The sequence below is a fragment of the Rhinopithecus roxellana genome, chromosome 3, assembly GCF_007565055.1.
Source record: "Rhinopithecus roxellana isolate Shanxi Qingling chromosome 3, ASM756505v1, whole genome shotgun sequence".
In the NCBI taxonomy this organism is placed as follows: Eukaryota; Metazoa; Chordata; class Mammalia; order Primates; family Cercopithecidae; genus Rhinopithecus; species Rhinopithecus roxellana.
Window position 1 is genome coordinate 33454117 of NC_044551.1, and position 26772 is coordinate 33480888.

Sequence of the window (26772 nt, forward strand, 5' to 3'; positions counted from 1 at the left end):
CAGAGGTTCATCGCGAAAGAGGGGCCACTGCCCTGCCCCCACCCCGTCCCAACCCCGCGTCCTAAAGCTCCTTCAGCAGAGCCCGGTATTCTTCCTGGCAGAGGAGTGGTTCCAGAAAAGCGGGCTCTTCCAAGTCCTTCAGCTCCCCCAGTGGCTCCGTTGCTAGGAAAGGTTGTGCCTTTTCCTGAAATTCTGGGGTCAACAGGAGCTCGTAGAACAGGGTGGATGTGAGTGCAGATGAACGCTCCGGTTCCTGGAGCGGTTAGGAGGGCACCTGGATGGCTTGCATCTGCTTCTGCCACGCAGAGGCCTCAGGGGTGCGAGCTGCGCAGGTAGATATGCCTGGGCTTCGGGTTCCCACGCCGCCCTGGCGACCTGGGGACCCTGGCCCCAGCCCCAATGCGGACTCTTGTGGGACGTGTGCGGCGCAAGCACACCTTGGCCCTGTGACCCAGCCTGAGCGTGCCCAGGCTGTCCCACTGAGCACGCACCAGTACTGCGGGTCCTGGTCCCCCTGCCATCTGTTCGGGTGCAGAGGTCACCCAGGTGTCTCAGGGTGGGACAGCGCCACTTCCGAAGGAGCCAGGACAGCAAACCCAAAATCCCCAAGTGCCGCGGCAGATTCCTTCTGGGCTTGGGGCAGAAGTCTGGCTGGGCTGCAGCAGAGGGGCGACCCTTGCTGCCTGGCTCACGAAAGCCCCCTGTTCCCCATGCCCTGGTGTGGGTGAAGGTGACCAAGGAGGGAGGAGGGTGGCGCCCGCCGGGGTCGCGTTGCACAGGCGGCCTGCGTGCGCGGGTCCCTGCCACCCTGGCCTGGATGCCTGGACCTTCGATTCTGACACGAAATCTGAATCCTGGACTCCAAAAGGCAAGTCTCTCCCAGTTCGGGTACGGGTTCCGCTCAAAGCACACTGGCAGGGCATCTTTTCCTTCAGGTTACAAATGAGTCTCCACCGTCCTCGTCCTCGGGCTTCCGCGGGGAAAGGGCTGTCGGAGGGTGTGGGGAGAGCATCGCGGGGGCACCTGGCCGGAATTTCACGGACAGACACGGGCAGAGAGAGGACGGCCAGCTCCGGTGAGCCTCAGTCGGCCTCTGCGCTGCAGGGAGGTACAGCCAGGAGGCCGGCCCAGCCAGAGGACCTTGGAAAGACCCAGCAGCTTCACCCCTTCATGAATATGCATGAGCTCCGGGCCCAAGGTCCCGGGGTAGCCGAAAAGTCTCAGAAGCAGAAAACCACAGGGACCAGGGCCTTTGGGGTGGGTGGGCGTAGGGCCAGATTGGAGGGGACAGAGGGGCTTCGGGGCTGGCTCTCTGCGGTTCTCCAGGGATTCTATGAAAACTAGAAGCCGCTGTCTTGACTGGCACACGTTTTCAGGGAGAAACCACCCTGAAGGGTGGAGCGTGGAACTGAACCTCCATGACAGTCTCGAGTTTCCCAGGCCCTCTCCGTGAAGGCGGCAATGCCTGTGGGTGTCGCCGTTGCCGTGATAGTCTCACACACGCAGGTGTGTGGATCTCGTTCGTTTTCATGTAGAAAACGAGAGCGAAACCGCAGAGAAAAGAAACGTGCGGAGCATCGCGGCCTGAGGACGGATTCCTGTTTCCTGCGACAAGGGGAGTCTCCACTGTGGCCTGTTTGGAAACTGGAAAGGAGAGCGAAGACACGGTGCTGCTTTTCCACGCTTCCCTGGAGGTTTCTGGGTCCCCACAGATCTGGGAAACAAACAGTCAACATGATCTCTTTTTCGGGGGCCAGAGACACGTGACCAACAGGCCCCCTTGCAGAGGGCAAAGGAACATGGAACCCAAACCACGCTTCATCGGCCTGAGTGTGACTCCTGTGTGGACGGGACTATCCGCCTCGCGCTCTGTTGCAGGCTCAACGTGGGGCTATGTCATCTGTGAACCGTGTGGATGAAAAACGGACAATCCCCGGAGTCTCGGCTCATTGCCTCTGGGCAATTCGCTCATTCCTGGGAGACGAAATTCGTCTGAATGCTCCGGGATGAAGTGACCCAGACGGGGGATCCGGAGGGCCGGGTGAGCGCCCCGCAGGCCGACGCAGCTGTGGGCCAAGCCCTTAGCCCGCACTGGGCACCCAACATTTTCCCGGATGCAAGGTCCGGCTGGTCCTGGAGGCAGAAGACTGCTTTTTCTCTCCCTTCCTCTCTCTGTCTCTGCCTCCCTTTCTCCCTCTCTGTCCTTCCCTTCCTCCCCCCCCCCCTACCTCCCTCCCCCCCTCCCCCCACTTTCTCCTTTCTAATTTCCCTGTCCATCTGTCCTTTTCTAGCTCCATCCTCCCATCTCTATGTCTGTGTTCCTCTCCCCATCTCTATTTTTCAACATTTAGGATCCCATTGTGTGTATCTGTGTGTTAACTTTTTTAGCAATAAAGTTCATTTTCATTAAGATATGTACATGTATTTAGACACGTTATTTATGTATGTGCATTATTTTAATATACATAAATTTATGTCGAGTATTCTACAGCATAGTGTAAGCATAACTCGTAAGCAGTGTCAACCCGAAAATTGTGTGACTCACATGACTGTGGTTCTTTTCTATCGCAGTGGTCGAGAATAAAATCTCTATGTCTCCAATTGCTATCTGTGTATTCCCATTGAACTGGCCCCATTTCCTGTAGTAACGGAACACCGTCCCCGGACTATGACAAGAGCTGTGGGCTGTGGGGAGGTCAGGGTTAGGATGACGCAGAAGTGAAGATAAGACATTCTCTTTTTCACATCTTTATTAGATACAAATTATATATAAAGAAATAAATTCCAAACAACATTAATGTTATTTCATTATTACATAAAATGAAAATTATAAAGCAACCAAACAAGTAATTAATACTCTTAGAATGAAAGATGTATGATCTCTGTACAAAATACAGTAGAATGTACGTCAAATATAACAAAATACACTGTGCTGTAGTAGGTGATGAAATCTCCATATCCTGCAATACAGTACAATCAATTGAAATGTATAAAAACAATAAAAGTTAAATTTAGGATATTTAAAATGAAAATAAAACATGAGCGAGGTGAAAAATAAGCACAATCATTTCCCATTTAATGGATCTTGACTTAAATTTTATGTAGAATATAAAAGTAAATAGCTGCATATTAAATTTACATACTTATATCAAACTGTAAAACATATAACATTTTCCCACAGGGAGTGCTATTAAGGTTTGTGGATATTAGTACTCCATGGGTTCAGCGGGAAGAGTGAGAGCCACAACCTTTCTGAATTAAAAGAGAAGCAATTTCTTGGTAAGGTGGCTCATGCCTGTAATCCCAGCACACTGGGAGGTGGACGCTGGCGGATCACTTGAGTTCGAGGCCAACCTGGTCAATGTGACAAAACTGTCTCTACTAACAAAACAAGAAAAAAACTCAGCCAGGCATGGTGGTACCTGCCTGTAGTCCACTACTTGGGAGGCTGAGGCATGAGAATTGTTTGAACCCAGGAAATGGAGGTTGCAGTGAGCTAGGATTGTGCCACTGCACTCCAGCCTGGGTAACATAGCAAGACTGTCTCAAAAAAAAAAAGCATATAATTTTATATTTACTTTTCTACAATCTAAATATGCAAATTCACATGATTACATTCAATATTTTTCTGATAACAGAAATGCAGACTGTCATCAGACATCCGAAAGGCATCAAATGTCTAACAGAAATATAAAATTTGTCTATACCCTTAGCGCCTGCAAAATGCAGGGCTCACAATTCGGATATGCCACTCAAGTTTCTTTCCTATGATTCTTCAAGTTCTGTCATTTATTAACACAGTGCATCCAAAATTGTCACTGCTGGTCATCTGGAAGAATTTGAGAAGTAACAGGTCCTTGTTCTCATTACCAGAGATGCATCCTCTGCTGAATAGGGTCAGGGTGCTCCCAGCTCAGCCTCATCTGATCCACTGACAGGCTCAGTTATCTCCCACCCAGGGATGGGCTTCTCTATCCAGGGCTGAATCCCCAGGACCAGGCATGTGGGCTGGGACAGCCAGCCCTCAGCAGGGAAGACATAAGCTGCCTGGGTGGACATGGAATACAAGGTCTGCACCTGGGCACACAGAGGCCCCCGGAGCTGAGTGAGCAGTGTGAGCTGCTCCCAGGTCAGTGGAGAACGGATCTGCTGGGCCCACACCTGAGCTAGGTCTTGATAAATAGCCTCCGACATAGCTCGCACAGAGGTCACCAAGCTTTTTCGAAGTGACGTGTTTGGACTCCTAGGGCCCGAGACGTGTGCCGCTGGCTGCGCCCAGTGCGAGCCCTGGAATGTCTCCCATGGTGGCCATCACAGGTCTCCTGGATTTCACTGTTGTGCACAGCAGTGGAGGATCTTGATTTTTTTTTCAGCGTCAAGCTGCACTCTTCTTCTGGACAGTTCCCTGCAAAGAAAGCATGTGAGAGACTTGCCAGAGCAGTCCCCACGGACCCTCATTTCCAGAACCCCCTGTGCACGCAGGTGAACCCCACTTGTCTCTCCCACTCCTTCCTGACCATCTCAGCACTGGAATGAAGTGAGGTTGAACCCCTTGTGAGTCCCCAAATATTCTCAGAGTGCTAAGATCTCAAAAATTTACTTGTCAGTAAGTAACTCCCTTTCCGCTCAAGCCTCGTATAAAATTTCCTGATTATTTACCTTTTGGGGCAAACCAAAAACAAAAAAAAGCCACCACTACCACCACCGACAAAAAACACCAAGATTCTACCTGCTCTGTCTTGGCAGCTGATTGGAACTGATTTTTCTTTTCCTGCAGGTTTCCGGGTATGAGCTGGACGCTGGTTCTGTGAATACAATGAGAGTTTGAGAAAGTGCCTCCAACAGAACACCCTGAAATTCCTAGTCCATCCTGGACACACAGGAGCTCAGGTTGCCACCAAACCCCAGCTCTCTTCTGTTCTCCAGTGTCCAGGATCTGCACGGCCCTGGCTGCCAAGGAGCTCCCGGTTTTCTGGCCAGGGGAGCCGTGTTGCTGCCCTGTCCCTTCTTGCCTGGAAAGAGTCAAATCTTACCGGATCCAGCAGTGCCGTTCCCGGCCTGAGCTTGGTTTCCCTCAGAATCCCTCCTTTTTTGGATTGGGCTCTGATCCTGCTGCAAAAGGAAGTTTAGATGACTCACCTCTCCCTAGGCAGAGTCCCCTAGTCTATCTCTGATGAGTTTTTGCGGATCAGTCTTTCATGTGAAGTTCTGCCAGCATCACGAGTGAACACATTTCTCAAAGTCCCCCGAGGGCACCAAGCCATTTCCCATCCCCAAATCTCAAAATAAAACCCTACTAAAGACACATGGCTCAGTATCCCTGATTCCAACCCTCCTTCCAGCCTCCATGGGAGCAGCCCAAGGCCTTACCTTGCCTTTGTATGTGCTTCTCACTGGAATGGGAGGAGGCCGTCTTGCCTTTTCCTTGAATGATTTTTCTCATCTGGGCCCTTCTGAAAGATCTGTGGGGAAGGGGGCTGTGTCAGTGGGGCGCTGGATGGAGGAGCAGTGGAGTTGGGGTCTTCATTTCCCTTCCCATGTTGAGGCCAAGTGAAACGAGCCCGCTCTTTCACGTCCAAAGGCGGACCGCGGGTTATTCCGCTGGACCTGCCTATACGTCCTCGGCTGGGCGTGGCTGACTCTTATTGGGAACAGGTTTCTCCTTCCGGCCGCTCTTAGAGCCTCAACAAGAAGTTTCTTGCTGTAGTTCAACTGGGGGCCTAGACACAGTTAAGGAGAGACTTTTCAGGATCCTGTCATAGTGACAAGAAAACAAAGAACCGCGAGCACAGGGATCAGAAGAAGATCGGGGAATCATTTCTTCGGATTTCTGTCTCAGTTAATTTTGCACAGAAAGAGAATTTATTAATAATAGTGTTAACATTGTAACATAGATATTATAATTTCTTAAATGCTTGGAAACAACAAATGTCAAATTATGGTATTGTATTAGATCCACACTATATGATGAAATAAAAATACAAAAAAAATAAATACCAATGAAATGGCCCATCCTACCTAAAAATGGGGAAATAATAGATCAAATGCAATAAAATTGAATTGATTAGATTAGAGCCAGTGCTCATCTAATCAGCCCTTGATTCCTGAGGCAGCAAAAAGTCTAGGTGGAAAAACATTTCCCCTTTCTCATCCTGCCTCAGTCATCCTGGGAGCACCCCTCTATTTTTTGGAATTTATTCAGCTCCCTATGTAAAATGGACTTGATTCCAAACAGGTAACCCAACTGATCACAAGAAAAACAGCCTAGATTCTGAACATTCAGCTCCTGTCTTCACACAGCAGACACCACCCAAATCCCTTCAAAGCCCACATTGTTTCTCAACATCTACCATCAAGACATATTCCAGGGCAGCCTCTCAAAATTGCCTCAGTGAGACAGGACAAGGTGTGTGGAGCTCCAGGTTCAGAAGAGGGGCCTCATCCCTTCCACTGCAGCGGAGTTTCGCTGCGGGTCAGAGCCCTCAGACTACAGAAGGGTAGTTCATGTCCCAGCAAGTGTTTCCTGGCTGAAACACTTGCTGGGACATGCTCCGGTTTTTTGTTTTCTTGTCACTATGACAGGATCCTGAAAAAGTCTCTCCTTAACTGTGTCTAGGCCCCCAGTAAGACTACAGCAAGAAAACTTCTTGTTGAGGCTCTAAGAATGTGGAGGAAAGAGAAACCTGTTCAGCCAACAAGAAGTTTTCCTTCTTGTCTCCCCGTCCGCTGAGGAAAGCATGCAGGAATGAGACCTTCTGTGTTAGGGAGTACTCAGCCTCCAGTCCCAGATGACTTGATTGACTGATGAGCTGATACCCGAGGAGGAGATAGAAGCAGGAAAGAGACTGTGTTGGGTGAGTCTGCGTTTTCCCAACTGTGCTATCTGTGCAAGTAGTGGAACCAGAAAATATTAGTGGTTGACAGACACTGCTAGTGAAATTATCTGATGTAAATGGAACTTATAATATCTTATATTGTATAATATTATGAATATAAAATTTATTAACATCTAAATAATTTTGATGTATATGATTCATAAATCATATGAAATTTGGTCAGGTAATTTTAATAAGAAAATGAGTTAAATTCTATAACAACATTAACATATAAACTCATAGAAAGCTAGGAAAATTGTTGCTCTTGTGTAAATACTGCTTTTTGAGTAACTCTGTAAAGTGTGAAGAGGGATCTGCTACTACTTGATAGTAAGTACTTGAAGACATCGACTTGCAAATCTTTGCTGTTTTTCACCAGTGCCACTCAAGATATGAGAATATTTTACTCTAAGAAAGTATTTTCGTAGATATCATATAGGAATTTTGTTTATTTTAGTTAATAATTATTATAACATTTATTGGTTATTAATAATTTATGTCATGTGTTAAAATATACTTCTACAGACAACCACATACACATATGTTTTTGATTTGTCCTTTAATCTCAGGTAAATTTTTTAAATTTTTATTTATTAAATTCTATTTATTTTAGATAAAAGAGACCTTGTAACTGCCATATGCTGTACTTTCTTAGAAAGAGAAATGCTCAGGCAAACTCAGGCCTGGCCGGCACAGTGGCTCACACCTGTAATCCCAGCACTCGTCGCGAGGCCAAGGCAGGTGGATCACCTTAGGTCAGGAGTTCGAGGCCAGCCTACCCAACATAAGGAAACCCCATTGTACTAAAAATACAAAAAAAAAAAAAAAAAAAATTAGCTGAATGTAGTGGCTCACGCCTGTAATCCCAGCTACCAGGAGGCAGGAGGATCACTTGAACTCGGAGGCAGAGGTTTTGGTGAGCCGAGATCACGCCACTGTACTCCAGCGGGTGACACAGCAAAACTTCATCTAAAAAAAAGAAAAAACTCAGGCTTATTTTATCAAAATCTGGATTTTAAATAACATTTCTACGTGTGTCCTTTCAATAAAAATCCAAACCAAAAACAAACAAAAATGTCTAGGTAATCCCATGAATATTAATAACTGTTAAATTGGATACTTTTATTTTTAAGAGAGGGATTGTTTATATGGATGTGTTGGTGTGTCAAAAATGTACAGTTAAGATTGTACCTTTTTTTGACAGAGCCTCACTTGTCCATTTGGATGGAGTGCAGCGGTGCAATCACAGCTCACTGCAGCCTTGACCCCCAGACCCAGGGATCTTCCAAGTCAGCCTCCCAAATAGCTGTGATGACAAGTGTGCCCCACTGTGCCCAACTAACTTTTAGAAAATGTTGTAGAAATGAGGTCTACTATCTTGCCCAGTGAGTTCTTGTTATGTTGCTCTAGGCGCTCAAACTCCTGAGCTTGGCTCCCAAAGTGATGAGGTTACAAACCTGAGCCACCGTGCCCAGCCAAGATTAGACCTTCCAGTGACTGCATATCTTACTTCAAAAAAAAAAAAAAAAAACTTATTAAAAGGTAAAGTCTGAGTTAAAAATGGGTTCACATTAATGATTTTTAATTTGGTACTTCTACTGTTAAAAGAGGGATTATTTATATGGATGTGTTTATGTGTAAAAAGCTAGTTAAGATCGAAGCTTTATTTATTTATTTATTTATTTTGAGACAGAGTCACTCTGTCACCCAGGCTGATGTGCAGTGGCACGATCACAACTCACTGTAGCCTCAAACTCCCAGAATCAAGGGATCCTGCTAAACATCCCAAGTAGCTGGAACACAGGCGTGCACCACCCCACCTGATTAATTAAAAAAAAATTTTAATAAAGTTGTGATCTCACTATGCTGCCCAGGCTGCTCTCAAACTCCTGACCTCAAATGATCCTCCTGCCTCGTCATTCCAGAGTAATGGGATTACACAGGCATAAGCCATTGTGCTCAGCCAAGATTTTACTTCAATTTCTCTGTGTGAGAAATGAGTTGAAGTATAGATAACACGAAATTGGCATTTATTAGGTATGAGAGCCTGGGTAACAGGCGTATTGTACTGTTTCTTTTATTTTGCATATGTTTAAATTTTCTGTGATAAAACATAGTAAGAACAAAGTTGATCTACAATGCTAGTCCTTAAGATCTTAGTGACTTTGGGGGAACGAAAAAGAGAAATGGTTGCCAGGGCATCAGTGAAGCTGGTTTATTCTCGGTTACACACGTCTGTTCACTTGTATAACAGATTGAACTTTATGTGATTCTTTTGTATATGTCTTTCTGCATGAATGTTATACATTATAAAAATTTAAATATTACCTATTTGTACAAAATTTAACTTCATATTTCAGAATAATAGCACTGTTTAGTATTGTTTTAAAGTAGGATGTGTTTACTCAGGGCATCATCAGGTGGATGTTAATATTCCAAGGTATTTACTTATGTCCTAACACTTTGGTGACCTTCTAGGTCTTCCCATGTTTACATCAATTTAGTAAGTAGATAGTTTTAATTTTTTAGGGTATAGGCCAAGCATGGTGGCTCATGCCTATAGTCACAGCTCTTTGGGAAGCCAAGGCAGGAGAATCATTTGAGTCCAGTATTTTGAGTTTTTTTAGGATGCAATTATTATTCAGCAAAGTCCTCTCCCCTGGGTCCAGCAATACCTTCTCAACAGATGTATCTGGATGGCACTTGCTTTCAGAGTAAAAGGTGGTTTCAAGCACAATATAGCACTTTTTTTCCCAAAGGCTTTCAAGGTCTTTTACTATCATATCCTTATGAATTACAGGAATAAAAAAATCATAGTTATACAACTGTCAAATATGGTATTAGGAAAAAAATTGAGGGCATCTTCCATGCTTAGGTACCCTGATTAAAATCAGTTAAGACCCATCTGCCCAGTGTGGTGGCTCACACCTGTAATTCCAGCACTTTGAAAGGCAGAGACTGGAGGATCACTTGAGCTCAGGAGTTCAAGACCACCCTGCTCAACATAACAAAACCTCATCTCTGCCAAGAATACAAATATTAGCCGGTTGTGGTAGGGTGCCCCTGTGGTCCCAGCTACTTGGGAGGCTGAGGTGGGAGAATAGCTGGAGCCCAAAATGTCAAAGCTGCAGTGAGTCACTGCACCCCAGCCAGAATGACAGGGAAAGAGACCCTGTCTCAGAAATAAAAATAAATACAGACCCATTCTTTTAGACACCTTCCTTCTTTTACATAAAACACGGGGCTTTTGACCTGAAATGTTTTAAGATAAACTGAAAATTCTCCCATGAGCAGGAGCAGTAGATGGGGGTTGCTCACTTCCTGCTCTTTGAGTTGAAGCTTGGCAGACATCTGGAGACTCAAACTGATAAATATATGAATTGCTTTCTTTTCATATGCTGTATTAAGCTATTCTTGCATTGCTATTTAGAAAACCTGAGACTGGGTAATTTATAAGAAAAGAGTCTGATTGGCTCATGGTTCTGCAAGCTGTACAGGAAGCACAGCACCTGTGTCTGCTTCCAGGAAGGTCTGGGGAGCTCACAATCACGGTGAAAGAGGAGCACGCGTCTCACGTGGTAAAACAGAAACAAGAAGATGGGGGAGGGATGGGCCACACTTCTAAGCAACCAGATCTCGTGAGTACTCGTGAGTACTATCACAAGGACAGCACAGAGCCACGAGGGACTCACCCCATGATTCAACCGCCTCCCCGCGAGGCCCCATCTGCCACATTGGGGACTAAAATTCAACATGAGATTTGGAGGGGACGTCTAGTTACGTCACATGACCATCAGAAAAACAGATAAAGAATTCATGGTTTCTACTGTCCGGAAACTTTTTATCTAGAGCAAACGGATTAATGGCTGAATTCAGCATCCTGGGTGGGAAGAGAGAAGGGAGCTGCACAGGGGGCCTTAGCTGCATTTGCTCCACTTCCCTTATGCTGTTCCTCTGAGTTCCGATGTCACCACCTGAAGGGCTATTTGTGGACAGAAGAATTACTGTTATTGTTGTGATTATTTCTATTTCTTTTATCTTGGTAAAAATAAGTTTTTAGCTTCTCAAATAATTGTCCTAAAACACCCCGAGAGTTTTGCTTAAGTTTCTTGTTATCATGTGTTATAAAAATTAACAGGGAAGTGGCTAAACGATAAAATATACAAGCTCTAAGAGTCGAGCTTCCGTTGGGCAGGCTTAGGAAAGACAGAAGGACAAGTCCACCAGCATGGATATCAGAAACATGGGGTCCACTTTCTGGTCCAGCCCTGCCCAGATCCCACCTCTTCTACGGCCTCATCCAGGTCTGGCCTCACCCTAGAATCTCTCTCACAGAACTGATAAAGGAGACGGAGATTCAGGTGGAGGCTCCTGCTGCCTGAGCTGGTGCCCACAATCCTAAAATGGAAAAGCAGATAAATGGAAGCAAATAATTCTATATTTGGGGGCTATAATTTTTTTCATTGAAGCCAATGCTTCTAGAGACATCCCACCTAGCAACTTGTTTTCCATTCCTGCAAATCAGTAGCTGCTCCACAAGGCACAAGAAAGGAAATACAAAATAAAACATCCTCTGAACAGCTCTCCCTTTTTTCTCTATCCCTCTCACTGTTGATATAGTTTTTATTCTGCACATTATATTTTTCAGGTAAATAATTTTTAAAATGCAAGAAAAAATAGAAATGCTAGGCCTTCTTAAATTAATCCTGAAAATTACAGAAAACTAGCACGCAACTCCCAGGGTGCTGAGGATTAACTCACATCAGGCAATGTTTCCCGAACAGTGCTCTGTGACAGACTTCTGAACACATGGTATGTATCAATAAACATTGTATAACTCATATAGGTGTTTTCCAAATGCAACTAACTCAAACATTGATGCCTTCTCTAGGCTTTCTAAACTGTAAGGAGTCAGCAGACAATGACATGTTTGGAAATGGTGACTGGTGGTTTCCACTTTGGTCCAAAAGTATTTGTGTTGTGGTAAGAGTGTTTGGTGTCAGGAGCTCTGTGCTGTGCCTACTTTCTCTAGCTGAGTGCTACTATGTTGGAGGTAGTGGAAGAAACATCAGCATTAAGAGGAGACTTTTTAAAGAAGCCAATTCATGGACCCTTTCCAAACCTGAAGAATCACGTTACTAAAAGAGAGGCCTGGAATGGGAAATAATTCATATGCACATTGAAAGTTGAGAGGCAGCTGGGCAGAATCACATCACTAAGAGAGAGGCCTGGAATCAGAAATAATTCATAGGCACATTGAAACTTGAGAGGCAGCGGAGCACAGTGGCTCACGCCTGTAATCCCAACACTTTGGGAGGCCAAAGTGGGCAGATCACCTGAGGTCAGGAGTTCAAGACCAGCCTGGGCAACATGGCCAAACCATGTCTCTACTAAAACATACAAAAATTAACCAGGTGTGGTGGCTGGTGCCTGTAATCCTAGCTACTTGGGTGGCTGAGACTGGAGAATCGCTCGAACCTAGGAGGCGGAGGTTGTAGTGAGCCAAGATGGCGCCACTGCACTCCTGCCTGGACAATGAGTGAAAACTCTGTCAAAAGAAAGAAAGAAAAAGGAAAGAAAGACAGACAGAAAGAAAGGAAGAAACTAACTTAGAAACTTGAGAGGCAATGCTTAGCTAAGTGGCTGTCAGCCCAGGCTTCCAGCCATAATCACACGGCCAGCTTAAAGAAATACCATCACCTGTGCCCTCCCCAGAGACTGTGTCTATTGGTCTTGGTGGGAGCATCTATGTGATTGTAATGAGAAAGCCAAATTGTCCCTCTTTGATGCTTACGTAATACCATATATATATACAAATCTAAAGACCACCAAAAAACTCTTAATATGATACATTAATAATGTTTCAGGATGCAAAAATCAATGTACAAAAATTAGTAGCATTTTTGTACACTAATGATGATCAAGCTGAGAACTGAATTAAAAAGTCACTTCCTTTTACAATAGCTACAAAAAAGGTAAAATGCTTAGAAATACAATTAGTCAAAGAGATGAAAGATCCCTACAAGGAAAACTACAAAATACTGATGAAAGAAATTGTACCCGACACAAATGAGAAAAACATCCCATGCTCATGGATTGGAAGAATTGTGATCATTAAAATGACTCTACTGCCCAAAGCAAACTACATATTAAATGCAATTCCTACCAAAATGCCAATGTTATTTTTTATAAAATTAGAGAAAAAATTCTAAAATTCACATGGAACCACAAAAAGAGCCTGAATAGCCAAAGCAAATCTAAGCAAAGAGAATAAAGCTGGAGACATTACATTATCTGACTTAAAATTATACTAGAAGGTTTTATTAACCAAAACAGCATGGTACTGATATAAAATGACACATAGATCAATGGTACAGAATAGAGAACCTAGAAACAAAGCCACATACCTACAAACAACTGATCTTTTACAAAGTCAACAAAAACATACACTGGAGAAATGACGTCCTATTCAACAAAGTGTGCTGGAAAAATTATATTGCTGTATGCGGAAGTATGGAATGAGATCCCTATGTCCCACTATATACAAAAATCAACTCAATATGGATTAAAAGACTAAAATGTAAGACCTGAAACTATAACAATACTAGAAGAAACTCTCGGATAAACTCTTCTGGACATTAACTGGACAAAGAATTTATGACTAAGATCTCAAAAGCAGATGTAACAATAACAAAAATAGACAAAAGGAACTCAATGAAACTAAAAAGCTCCTGAAAATGAGTTTTTTACTTAACACAGTGAACAGAAAACCTATGGAATGAGATAAATGTTTACAAGTTTTGCATGTGACAAAGATCTAATGTCCAGAATATACAAGGAACTCAAACAGCTCAGCAAAAATAAAACAAGTAACTCATTAAAAGGAAGCAAAGAATAGGAACTTAAAAAAAAAAAAAGACAATGATGGTCAACAAGCACATAAAAGATGCTCAGCATTGTTAATGATCAGAGAAATGCCAATTAAAAATCACAATGAGATACCAACTTACACCATGCAGAATGGCTATTACTAAAAAGCAGAAAAAATGAGCTATCAGCAAGGATACACAGAAAAAAGAACACTTATACATTGTTTGTGGGAATGTAACTTTCTACAACGTCTATGGAAAACAGTACGGAGATTTCAAAAAAGACTAAAAATAGGCCGGGCGCGGTGGCTCAAGCCTGTAATCCCAGCACTTAGGGAGGCCGAGACGGGAGGATCACAAGGTCAAGAGATCGAGACCATCCTGGCTAACACGGTGAATCCCCGTCTCTACTAAAAAACAACAACAACAAAAAACTAGCCGGGCGAGGTGGCGGGCGCCTGTAGTCCCAGCTACTCGGGAGGCTGAGGCAGAATGGCGTAAACCCAGGAGGCGGAGCTTGCAGTGAGCTGAGATCCGGCCACTGCACTCCAGCCTGGGCGACAGAGTGAGACTCCATCTCAAAAAAAAAAAAAAAAAAAAAAGACTACAAATAGTGCTTCCATTTGATTCAGCACTCCCACTACTTGGTATCTACCCAAAGGAAAATAATTTATTACTAAAGAAAATTCCCATGCTCACATGTTTATCACAGCACGATTCACAATAGCCAATATATGAAATCAATTTAAATTTATCAATCAATAATCGAATAAAGAAAATGTGCTCTACGTTTATACCATGGAATGCTACTCAGCCATGAAGAAGAATGAAATCATGTCTTTTGCAACAACATGAATAAAACCCGAGGCCATTATTGTAAGTGAAAAAACTCAGAAACAGAAACTCCAATTCCGCATTTCCTCACTTGTAAGTGGGAACTCAATTATGCATATATTTGGATATAGAGACTGGAAAAATAGACACTGGAGACTCAGAAAGATGGGAGGTTGGCAGAGGGTTTAGGAATGAGAAAATAACTAACTGGGACAATAAGCAGCATTCAGATGATTGTCATACCAAAAGCCCATACTTCGTCACTATGCAACATGCTTCTGTGAGGGAGATGCATTTGTACTCTCTAACGTATTAATTAAGAGATAAAAAAGGCCTAGCTCAGTGGCTCAAGCCTATAATCCCAGCACTTTGAGAGGCTGAGGCAGGCAGATCACGTGGTCAGGAGTTCAAGACCAGCCTGGCCAATATAGTGAAACCCTGTCTCTACTAAAAATACAAAAATTAGCCGGGCATGGTGGAGCACACCTGTAGTCCCAGCTACTCAGGAGGCTGAGGCAGGAGAATCACTTGAACCCGGGAAGCGGAGGTCGTGGTGAGCCAAGATTGTGTCACTGTACTGCAGCCTGGGGAACAGAGGGAGACTCTGTCTCAAAAAAAAGAAAAAAGAAAAAAAAAAAAACTTTGGCTTTTATCAAGAGGGCAAACTGAATAGACCACATAATTGTCACAGATAATTAGATGAGGCAAAAAAAATTTTTAATAAAAATAAATAAAAAATAGTATTGTATTTTAAGAATGGTATAGAAAGATACTTTGATGAATTAGAGTAGTTAGTACTTAGCACATACAATATGTTAGGCTAGATTCTAAGCCACTTAGACATTTATGGACAGAATATCTAACAGAGTAAAATAAATAACACAAAGATTCATTGGCAACGACAAATTGACCTATTTTCAATTATATTAGATGATATTAAAACCATTAACAAATTTACTGTTTTGTTTCACAATAAAAAAGAATGTTAAGTAACTTCATTAAAAAGTTTGGACTAATTAGGCATATAGATAAGTGGGCAGCATTTTGACCAGTAGACAGAGAATACACATTTTCAAAGACCAGACAAAATTATATTTTTTGGGGGGAGTGAACAGTTTTATTATCTGGGGATATACTGGGGTCCTCCCCCTGGGAGGTGCGGTCTTCCACTGGTTACCCCGCCAGTGCTCCAGGGGGCGCCATGCGATTCCGTGCTGGGCTCTGCTGGGGGCCGGGCCTTGGAGGAGGCGAACTGCGCCGGAAGCAGCAGCCGTGGGGTCCTCAGCGCCCGCTCCGACCGGCTGCACCGGGCTTCCTGGTGCTTCTCAGGCTCCCGCCGAGTCTGCGTCTCTGCAGGGCAGTGAACCATTCTGCCCAGAACCTTATCCTCACAGCGCAGTTTGACGCAGGTCAAGCATTTCTGCTTCCTACCCTCGGGCTGGACTTTGCACTTGGGTTTCTTCCAATTCTGCCTCCGGCCGCTTCTCTGTTTGCCGGAGCTTAAATTCCAGCCTCACACACGTCTCAGCTGGGAAGGGCGTGTCCAGGGCGTGTCCCCACTGGTCTCCCAGAAGGCCCGCTGCACGGGCGGGTGCTTGCAGATTCCTCCAGGGCCCCCTGCAGGCCCTGCCGGCGCCCCCGCGCCCACCCACGGAGCCAGGGAGATCCGCAGCCGTTTCAGGCTACACCTGTCACCCCGGCCCTGCGAAGTGCGTGTGCGCCCCTTAGTTCTCCTAGCCGCCGGGAGCCACCTCTTCCCCTGCCCTGCCCCTGGGGGCGCCATGCCCGCAGAACGCTGGGCAGAGGCGAAGGAACCGGGAAATGTCCCTTTCTCTACACTGACCTTGGGGTCTGCCGGGTCCTTTCCACTCCCTCTGCCCTTCCCGCACTGTTCCCTGGGGCCCGCAGTTTCATTAGAGTTCCCTGCCGCGCGGGGAAGCCGTCCTGTTGCCCACTCTCACCCTTCCTCCTTTTCTGGCCCATCTGTCTCCCCACTGGCTCTCCAACACGACCCCCTTCGCTTCTCTGCTGTCCCCGGAGCCCCTCTCTGCTTCCCCAGCTGAGCCCCCTCTCTGACCGCTTCTCCCTCCCACCCCCCACCGAATCTCCCGGCTCCCACTGGGTGCCTCCTATCCCCAGGACCCAGGTCAACCACACAAAATTATTTTAAATGGGAAGATTTGAATTCCATTGAATTCATGAAAGCGGGAATCCATCTGGTCATATTCTAAATAATTTTGAAATGATAATAGCAACTATCAATTTAAAAGTTTAACCAGAGTTCAGAATACCCACCATTTTACCAGAAAAAAAAAAAAAAAAAGCCTGTTATAACTAACCAACTAATTCAGTAAATTTTCAGGATATAATATTAACATGAATATCAGTTGCTTTTTTTTTTTACAGTAAAAACAAAATATCTGAAAAAGGAATAAAGATAATTCCATTTACAATATTATCAAATAGAATGGAATACTTAGGAATGAGTTTAACAAAGAATATGAAAGATCTGCATACTGAAAACTACAAAATGTTGAGGAAAGAAAATGAAGAATACAAAATGGAAAATATATCCTGTGTTCATCGATTCTAAAAATTAATATTGTTAAAATATCCATACTACACAACGTGATCTAGAGTTAAATAAATTTCTATCAAAATTTTAATGCCATTTTATTAAAAATGCAGAACAACAATTTTAAAATTAGTATGGAACCACAGAAGACCTCAAATAGTCAAATACTGAGAAGAACAATTCCTGATTTCAAACTATATTACACTTCCGGATTTCAAACTATATTATAAAGCTATAGTCATCAAAATAGTATAGTACCTACATAAAAACCAATAGAACAGAATAGAGGACCCAGAAATAAACTCACAAATATACAGTCAATGAATCCCACAGAATGGAGAAAGGATAAACACATCAAGGAGTGGTGTAGGACAAAGTAGATATGCACAGACAAAAAGTAAACCTTTCTCTCATACCATCACAAAATGAATTTGAAATGAAATAAAGACTTAAACATAACTGAAATCATGAATCCTCTAAAAAAAAAAAAGCATGGGGAAAAACCTCCTTGACACTGGTCATGGCAATGATGCTTTGGAGTTGACACCGAGAACACAGTCAGCAAAAGCAAAAATGAACAAGTGGAACTATGTCAAGGTAAAAAGTTTCCACACAATAAAGGAAACAACAAAATATAAAGGCATTATATGGGAGAAAATATTTGTAAGCCATATGTAGGACAATATGTTACTATCCAAAATATATATCATACTAATCAATACAAAAGAATCCACAGTAGAATTAAAAGCAGTTTCCTGATTAATAATTGGGCAAAATACATAAATAGCAATTTTCCAAAGATACACAAATGGCCAGCAAGTATATAAAAAAATGCTCAACATCACTAATTATCAGTAATTAAAATCAAAATCACAAGTATCACCTTATCGTGGTGTTTGGATACCTATTATCAAAAAGTCAAAAGATAAAAAGCGTTAGGGTGCAGAGAAAAGAGAATACTTGTACACTGTTGCTGAGGATGTCAAATGGTGCAGCTATTATGAAAAACAGTATGGAGGTTCCTTACAATTTTTAAACTAGAACTACCATTAATCCCAATTCGAAATAGATAGCCAAAGGGCATACAATCAGTATAGTTAAGGGTATCTGCACTCCTCTGATACAGATAAATAGATTAACTGAGAGATATATAATTTCAGCTTTAATAAAAAATGAAATTCATTTACGATACTGATAAATCTTGAAGACATTATGCTAAGTGAAATAAGCTGAATTCAGAAAGACTACTGCATGATCTCGTTTGTATGTAAAATCTAAAAAACTAAAAAAAAGAAAAAGCCATGGAAACAGAGTAGAACGGTGGTTCCCATGGGCTAGGAAGTGGGGAAAGTGGGGAGATAACCATGGAAGGGGGACACACCTTCAGTTATAAGGTGAGTAACTGCTGGGGACCTAATGTACAGATTGGTGACTATAGTTAATACTGTGTACTTGAAATTTGTTACAAAAGTAGATCTCAGGTGCTCTCACCACACGCACAGAAACGTATTAACTATGTGAGGGGATAGATATGTTAACTAGCTTAACTGAGATAATTTAAAGACCTATACACATCTCAAAACACTCTCTTGTACACCCTAAAAAATACACTTTTCAATTTGTCAATTATAGCTCAACAAATGGAGAAAAAAAAAAAAAAAGAGTAACCAGCAGGTCATAGCTAGCCACATGGAAACTCGATTTAAAACACTCTTGGCCACGGTTTCCAGCTCCGCTCGGGAGCGGCCGAAGCGCTTCTGGTCCCTGGACTTCGAGGCTCCTCCGTCGGTCCCCGTGACTGGGGAAGGAACCATCGTTCCTGGGATTCCAGGCCGCGCAGATTGGGCAGGGCCTTCGCAGTCCCCTTGTTCGTTACCGTAGCCCCGTTAGGCTCCGCGCTTCGGGGCCTCCTGGCCCGGGAGGCTGCCTGTGGCTGCCTGTGGCTTCCCGCGCTCCCTTGTGGCTGTGGCTTCGCCGGCCTCCGCTTCTGCCCCGCGCAATCCCTCCGCGGCCGCAGCCGCCTCGCGCCCGACCTCACGGTCTCGGACCGTCCCCGCCGCCGTCGCCTTCGCTGTGGCCGCCCATCCTCCCCGAGCCCGAGCGGGCCCAACGGAGGCGGAAGGCGGAGAAGCTGGAACGCGAACGCGGAGCTGCCGGCGGCAGGTGCGGGAACTGGAGAAGCTGGCCTCGCACAGGCTGCTCAGAGCGACACGAGCCACCGCCGGGAGCTCCGCACGCAGCTGGAAGAACTCAGTAACGCACTCCGCTGTGGGAGAAATGGAGGTAATAAAAGTCTGGTGTAGAGAAGTACTCACAGAGAACCCTGCTCCTTGGTCAATCTCAGATTATTATTGTCAGACCTACTCTAATGATGTTAGTCTTCCAAATAAAGTGAGTGACTGAACTGTCAAATCAGCAAGATCAGGATATCAAAACTCCTTATCTTATGACATGCACCCTGGCAGTGATAGCTGTGTCAGATGTGAACCAGGGCAGGTTAGAGCTCACCTTTTCCTTGATCAGAAAGATGAATCATTTGTTGGTCCAACATTAACTAAGAAGGAAATGAGTTGGAAAGAAGAAAAGGATTTTTAAAATATATGAGTAAAATATGGTTTACAGAATACAGACTACGAAAATAAGATATTGGAGAATCTAAAATGTAAAGATAGAGCTGGAAAACATAGGAGCAGATTGGAAGTGAAGGAAATTTCCAAAGAGATGATGCTCCTGCATCTGTTCATTCTGAAATTACTGACAGCGACAAAAATCAGAAGACGTTGAAAAAGATGTGTTGAAAACAGGAGAAGGCCTAGGGAACGATGGTGGGAGAATAAAAACTCCGATACAGCTTCAGCTTCGGCAAACACATGCAGATTGGAGACAGATAAACCATCCTGAATTAAAGAGACTCACCTTCTCCAAAACAAGAACAGGAACAACAAATGGGAAAAGCACAGCAGAGGTTTGCTGAACACTTTCCAGAAACTGAACTTCCAAAAGATGACCTAGGAACCACTCCTTGGGTAAAAGGGACTGAGAGTGAAGGTTAATCATAGAAGAAAACTCAAGCTTTTTTAAAAATGGAGTTTGGAAACTCTTATTTTATTGCAGAACGTTTCTCCCCCAAAAAGTCAGTGGCACAAGAAAACTGTGTCACAGTTTACCCCTTCCTGATTCAGAAATGTGTAGTAAAGAGTGGTTTGCAGCTTTTAAAAAACACTTTTTAAACGAATTATTAGTGACTGAATTAAGTTATACAGTAAGTGAACTAAATAGGGCACAGATAAGTTTATCAAACTTTACTATTTTATCTTGTCATTTACAACATCCATATAAGCAATTAGCCATATAAGCAAAATTCATATAGCCACTTAAATGTACATTTGTCCTTGTCTCCATATATTCATACTAAGATGCACAGAAAATACAGCAAAAGAAACGTTGAAAGTCTATAAAGGCCGGGTGCAGTGGCTCACTCCTGTAATTCCAGCACTTTGGGAGGCCGAGGCGGGCGGATCACGAGGTCAGGAGATCAGACCATCCTGGCTAACACGGTGAAATCCTATGTCTACTAAAAATACAAAAAATTAGCCGGGCATGGTGGCAGGCGCCTGTAGTCCCAGCTACTCAGGAGGCTGAGGAAGGAGAATAGCGTGATCCCGGGAGGTGGAGCTTGCAGTGAGCAGAGATCCTGCCACTGCACTCCAGCCTGGGCGACAGAGCAAGACTCAGCCTCAAAAAAAAAAAAAAAAAAAAAAAGAAAGTCTATAAAAATAAATCTGATAGTACACATTATTTTTATGCTCTTCAGGACCTAGATAAAGAAAATGTTGAGAAAACATGGATAGTGATGCATACATTTTCCTGTAATAGTCTAAATCATATTAAAGAACTAATGAACAGGTGACATGTCATAGAAAATTAGTCTTTTATTGTTTTCTACTGTGACGAATCTGACTTTGTTGATATGTCCTATACATTCGGCATTTGTACTTGGTTTCATAGCTAATTAAATGTTTATGCATGAACAACTGAGTACAGTATCAAAATACAATGTGTGCTGGCATTCATACTTTTCATAAATGCCATTGCAGGCAATGAAGTTGTGCCAGGAAAATCTGATTTCTAATACAAAAGGAATACTTAGCCAGGGCCTCAAGATCACTATATTTATTGAAAATGTCCTAAATTGCCATAAAAACATTATAACGTAAAATAACCCATTTCAATAAATAATGAATTAAAAAATACAACTGGTATCTTTTACGGATTGGGGAAGTGCTAATGAGACAGAATGGCAATTGAGGCCAAAAGATCTGAATTCAGGTAAATAATTTTACTCATATTAGGTTTATGTTAGAGAAAACAATACTTCTGACCATATACTATTTATTGCATTGCAGTATTTCAAAAATATGTATATAATATATAATTATTTTTCTAATGGTATAAAAGTAATCACGTACAACAAATTATTACAATATGGTCTATTGATGGGAAGGGTGTTTCAAATGAAAAAGCTTGGAATTTTGCATGAGGTGGTGATAGATGCCATAGAAAATCTGTGTAAAATATTTCAATCATATATGCAACTATGGATATTTCTGCTTTTCAGAAAACTAATTTAAACATTTAATGCAGACAATTAAAATCACCAAGAAGTTACAGGAATTCACAGAATGCCTAACATATTTGAAAGGAAATTAAGAAAACGTCCAGGAACTGGAAACAAATAAACTTGACAATGTTGGCTGTTTGATTCCCGAGCGCTGCGGGGACCCAGAAACTTCCAGGGAAGCAAGGAAGGCCAGCACCCTGTCGTCACTCTCCTTGCCAGTTTCCAGAGCAGCCACAGTGGAGACTCCCCCCATGTTGCAGGACGCAGGAATCCATCCTCAGGCCATGACGCCCGGGATGCGGCTTTGCTCCTGGGTTTCGCTCTGGTGTTCTGCGTGGAAGTGAACGCGATCCACACACCTGCGTGTGTGAGACTATCACGGCAACGGCGACACCCACGGGCACGGCCTCCTTCACGGAGAGAGGGCCCGGAAAGCTCAACTCTCATGGAAGTTCAGTCCCACACTTCACTCCACCCTTCCGAGCTGGCTTCTCCCTGCTGAAGACGCGTGCGAGGCCCAAGAGCGGCTTCCAGTCCCCGCAGAATTCCTGGAGAGGCCGAGAGAGCCAGCCCCCGAAGCCCGCCCTCTCCCCCCTCACTCTCCGCCCACCCCCTCCCCCATCCAGGGCTTCTCCAGCCCCACCCATACCCAGGCCACAGTGCCCTGGGCCCTGTGGCTCCCGGCTTCCGAGGGCTGGCTGACCCAGGACTCCTCCCGCACGGCTGAAGGAGGTGGAGCCTGTGGGCGTTTATAAGGGCCGCTGGCCGGCTGGGCCGGCCTCCTGGCTGGACCTGCGCGCCGTGCACAGGCCGAAGGGGTACGGGAGCCCGCCGGCCTCTCTCTGCCCGTGTCTGTCCCCGAAATTCCGGCCAGGTCTCCCCGCGATGGCTCTCCCGACACCTGCCGACTGCGCCCTCCCCGCGGAAGCCCGAGGACTAGGACGGCGAAGGAGACTCGTTTGGACCCCGAGCCAAAGGGAGAGGCCCTGCGAGCCTGCTTTGAGCGGAACCCGTACCCGGGCATCACCACCAGGGAAGAGCTGGCCCAGGCCATCGGCATTCCGGAGCCCAGGATCCAGATTTGGTTTCAGAACGAGAGATTACGCCAGCTGAGGCAGCGCCGGCGGGAATCTCGGCCCTGGCCCGGGAAACGCGGCCCGCAAGAAGGCAGGCGAAAGCGGACCGCCGTCACCCGGTCCCAGACCACCCTGCTCCTGCGAGCCTTCCAGCAGGATCGCTTTCCGGGCATCGCCACCCGGGAAGAACTGGCCAGAGAGACGGACCTCCCGGAGTCCCGGATTCAGATTTGGTTTCAGAACCGGAGGGCCAGGCACCCAGGCCAGGGTGGCAGGGCACCCGCACACACAGGCGGCCTGTGCAACGCGGCCCCCGGCGCGTGTCGCCCCGCTCCCTCGTCGGTCGCCTTCACCCACACCGGGGCGTGGGGAACGGGGCTTCCCGCACCCCACGTGCCCTGCGCGCCCGGGGCTCTCCCACAGGGGGCTTTCGTGAGCCAGGGAGCAGGGGCCATCGCCCCGCTACAGCCCAGCCAGGCTGCGCAGGCAGCAGGGATTTCCCAACCTGCCCCGGCACGCGGGGATTGGGATTTTGCCTACGCTGCCCTGGCTACTCCGGAAGGGGTGCTCTCCCACCCTCAGGCTCCTCGCTGGTGGCCTCCGCGCCCGAGCCAAGGCCAGGCGGACCAGGAACCGCAGCGCCACAGCCAGCCTGGCCCTTGCTTGGTGGGACAGCATGGGCCCGCTCGAGCTCAGCCGCAGGACCAGGGTGTGCTTGGGCCTCCCACGTCCCAGGGGAGTCCGTGGTGGGGCTGGGGCCAGGGTCCCCAGGTCGCCAGGGCGCCGTGGGAACCCCAAGCCGTCCGGGGGATAAAGCGGGGGTCGGGTGGTGGAAACGCTTGAGAGCTCTGCTCGGGCTGCTCCCGGAGCCCAGGCGGCTGCCCGCACACCTGCGCATGCGCGGCAGACAGCCCCCGCCTGGAACCTGGGCCGGCTCTGGGATCCACGGGATGCTCGGTTCTCCTCGGTGTGGAGTCTCTCGCTGCCGCCGCCGCCGCCGCCAGGCCCAGACCCGGAAGGCAGGAATGCCAGGCTGGTCAGCCCGGAGGGAAAACAGGCCTCTCCACACCGAGCCAGATGCTCACCGCGAAAGGGAGGCCACCGCCCCGCCCCCGACCCCGTCCCAACCCCGCGTCCTAAAGCTCCTCCAGCAGAGCCCGGTATTCCTCCTCGCTGAGGAGTAGAGGTTCCAGCAAAGCGGGCTCTCCCAAGTCCTGCAGCTCCCCCGGGGCCTCCGTTTCTAGGAAAGGTTGCGCCTGCTGCAGAAACTCTGGGGTCTCCAGGAGCTCATCCAGCAGGCTGGAGGGGAGTGCAGACGAGCGCCCGGGCTCCTGGAGCGGCGGGGACGGCGTCCGGATGGCTTGCATCTGCTCCTGCCGCGCGGAGGCCTCCGGGGCGCGGGCCCCGGAGGTGGAGCTGCCCCGACTTGGGGTTCCCACGCCGCCCTGGCGACCTGGGGCCCCTGGCCCCAGCCCCACCACGGACTCCCCTGGGACGTGGGTGGCGCAAGCACACCCTGGCCCTGCGGCTCAGCTCGAGCGGGCCCAGGCTGTCCCACCGAGCAAGGGCCCGGCAGGCTGTGGCGCTGCGGGTCCTGGTCCCCCCGGCATTGGCTCGGGCGCAGAGGCCACCCCCGGGGAGTCAGAGGGTGGGAGAGCGCCCCTTCCGGAGTAGCCAGGGCAGCGTAGGCAAAATCCCAATCCCCGCGTGCCGGGGCAGGTTGGGAAATCCCTGCTGCCTGCGCAGCCTGGCTGGGCTGTAGCGGGGCGATGGCCCCTGCTCCCTGGCTCACGAAAGCCCCCTGTGGGAGAGCCCCGGGCGCGCAGGGCATGTGGGGTGCGGGAAGCCCCGTTCCCCACGCTCCGGTGTGGGTGAAGGCCACTGGTGAGGGAGCGTGGGGGCACCCGCCGGGGGCCGCGTTGCACAGGCCGCCTGTATGCACGGGTGCCCTGCCACCCTGGCCTGAATCCGGGACTCCGGGAGGCCTGTCTCTCTGGCCAGTTCTTCCCTGGTGGCGATGCCTGGAAAGCGATCCTGCTTGAAGGCTCGCAGGAGCAGGGCGTTCTGGGACCGGGTGACGGCGGTCCGCTTTCGCCTGCCTTCTTGCGGGCCGCGTTTCCCGGGCCAGGGCCGAGATTCCCGCCGGTGCTGCCTCAGCTGGCGTGATCTCGTTCTGAAACCAAATCTGGACCCTGGGCTCCGGAATGCCGATGGCCTGGGCATGGCCCAGGCCACCAGCTCTTCCCTGGTGGCGATGCCCGGGTACGGGTTCCGCTCAAAGCAGGCTCGCAGGGCCTCCCTTTGGCTCGGGGTCCAAACGAGTCTCCTTCGCGGTCCTCCCCCTCGGGCTTCCGCCGGGAGGGCGCTGTCGGAAGAGGTCGGGAGAGCCATGGCGGGGAGACCTGGCCGGAATTTCGCGGACAGACACGTACAGAGAGGCCGGCGGGCTCCCGTGCCCCTCAGTCGGCCTGTGCACGGCGCGCAGGTCCAGCCAGGAGGCCGGCCCAGCCGGCCAGCGGCCCTTATAAAGGCCCACAGGCTTCACCCCTTCAGGAACGCGGAAGGAGCCCCTGGTCAGCCAGCCCTGGGAAGCCGGGAGCCACAGGGCCCAGGGCACTGTGGCCTGGGTATGGGTGGGGCCGGAGAAGCCCCGGAAGGGGGGAGTGTGTTGGGGGGCGAGTTAGGGTTCTGGATAGGGTTCAAGTTAGGGTTCGGGTTCGGGTTAGGGTTCGGGATAGGGTTCAAGTTAGGGTTCGGGTTCGGATTAGGGTTCGGGTTCGGATTAGGGTTCGGGTTCAGGTTCAGGGTTCGGGTTAGGGTCCGGGGGTGAGGTCAGGGTCCGGCCTTCGGGTCAGGGTCCGGGGTCGGGGTTCGGGTCAGGGTCCAGCGTTCGGGTCAGGGTCCGGGGTCGGGGTTAGGGCTATGGTTAGGTTTAGGGTTAGGGGTTAGGGTTAGGTTCGGTTCGGGTTCGGGCTAGGGCTAGGGTTAGGGCTAGGGCTAGGGCTAGGGCTAGGGTTAGGGTTGAGGTTGGGGTTAGGTTGAAGTTAGGGTTAGAGATAAGGATTAGGGTTACGGTTAGAGTTGGGGTAGAATTGAGGTTAGGGTTTAGGGTTAGGGTTGGGATTGATGTTAGGGGTAGGGCTAGGGTATAGTGTTAAAGTTAGCATTGGGGAATGGTTTTGGGTAGGGGTTAGGTTTAAGGGTTAGTGGTTAGGGTTAGAGGTTAAGGTTATGGCTGACGCTAGGCTTGGAGTTGGGATTGTGTTTGTGATTTGGCCGGTGTGGGGTTAAGGGTTAGATTTACGGATTTGGGATTTGGGTTAAGCTTGGCGTTAGGGGTAACACCACATGCCCTGGGTGACCCAGGCAGTGAGTCACTGACAGCCCTCCTATTTGGCCCGTGGCACAGCCTGGAGCGAAATGGCCTGCTGACCTTTCCAGACACTCGGACAATTCGTGATACAGTTTATGCAGTCATGCCCAGTGAGTTCTATTGTTCAGTTTTATAGAATACCTAATTCTGTGTTTATTATGAATAAAGAGAGATTTCTTGTGGTTTTTTTAGAATATGAAGCATATTTATTTTGCCTACAAGTTGGAAGTTCCAATACTATAGGAAGCGTAAATGCAGGTTATAATGATGGGTCTTTTATTATAAGATTGAATTCACATCATACTGAATCAGTAACTCCAGCTGTATGAACAGGGTGAGATATTAAACATTTAATGAAAAGAATTCCTTTCTTAGGTCACAGCAAGGACTAAATATGTCTAATTATCATGCCCGCTAAGAAGATGTATTGTGATATTTGCAGTTAATCACTCATTCAGTTCCAAGGGTATGTATTCATTGTCTGCTCTGGGCATAACAACAATTGGAAGCAGTATGTTCACATGAAAAAAACTTACCTGAGGCTGTAAG

The 26772-nt window shown here is 47.0% G+C and overlaps 1 protein-coding gene and 2 pseudogenes across 1 annotated transcript; 1 reads left to right on the forward strand and 2 right to left on the reverse strand.

The window, feature by feature from the left end:
- Window positions 1-3897: 3897 nt before the first annotated feature.
- Window positions 3898-16361, reverse strand: LOC104675559 (annotated as a pseudogene).
- Window positions 16362-22566: 6205 nt separating this feature from the next.
- Window positions 22567-24347, forward strand: LOC104666841 (double homeobox protein 4C-like). The gene is given in 2 exon segments (XM_030926763.1): window positions 22567-22749; window positions 22752-24347. Coding segments are annotated over 2 exon segments (1032 nt in total). The 5' UTR covers window positions 22567-22659; the 3' UTR covers window positions 23694-24347.
- On the reverse strand, window positions 23987-25505 carry LOC104675560 (annotated as a pseudogene).
- Between the last annotated feature and the right edge of the window lie 1267 nt (window positions 25506-26772).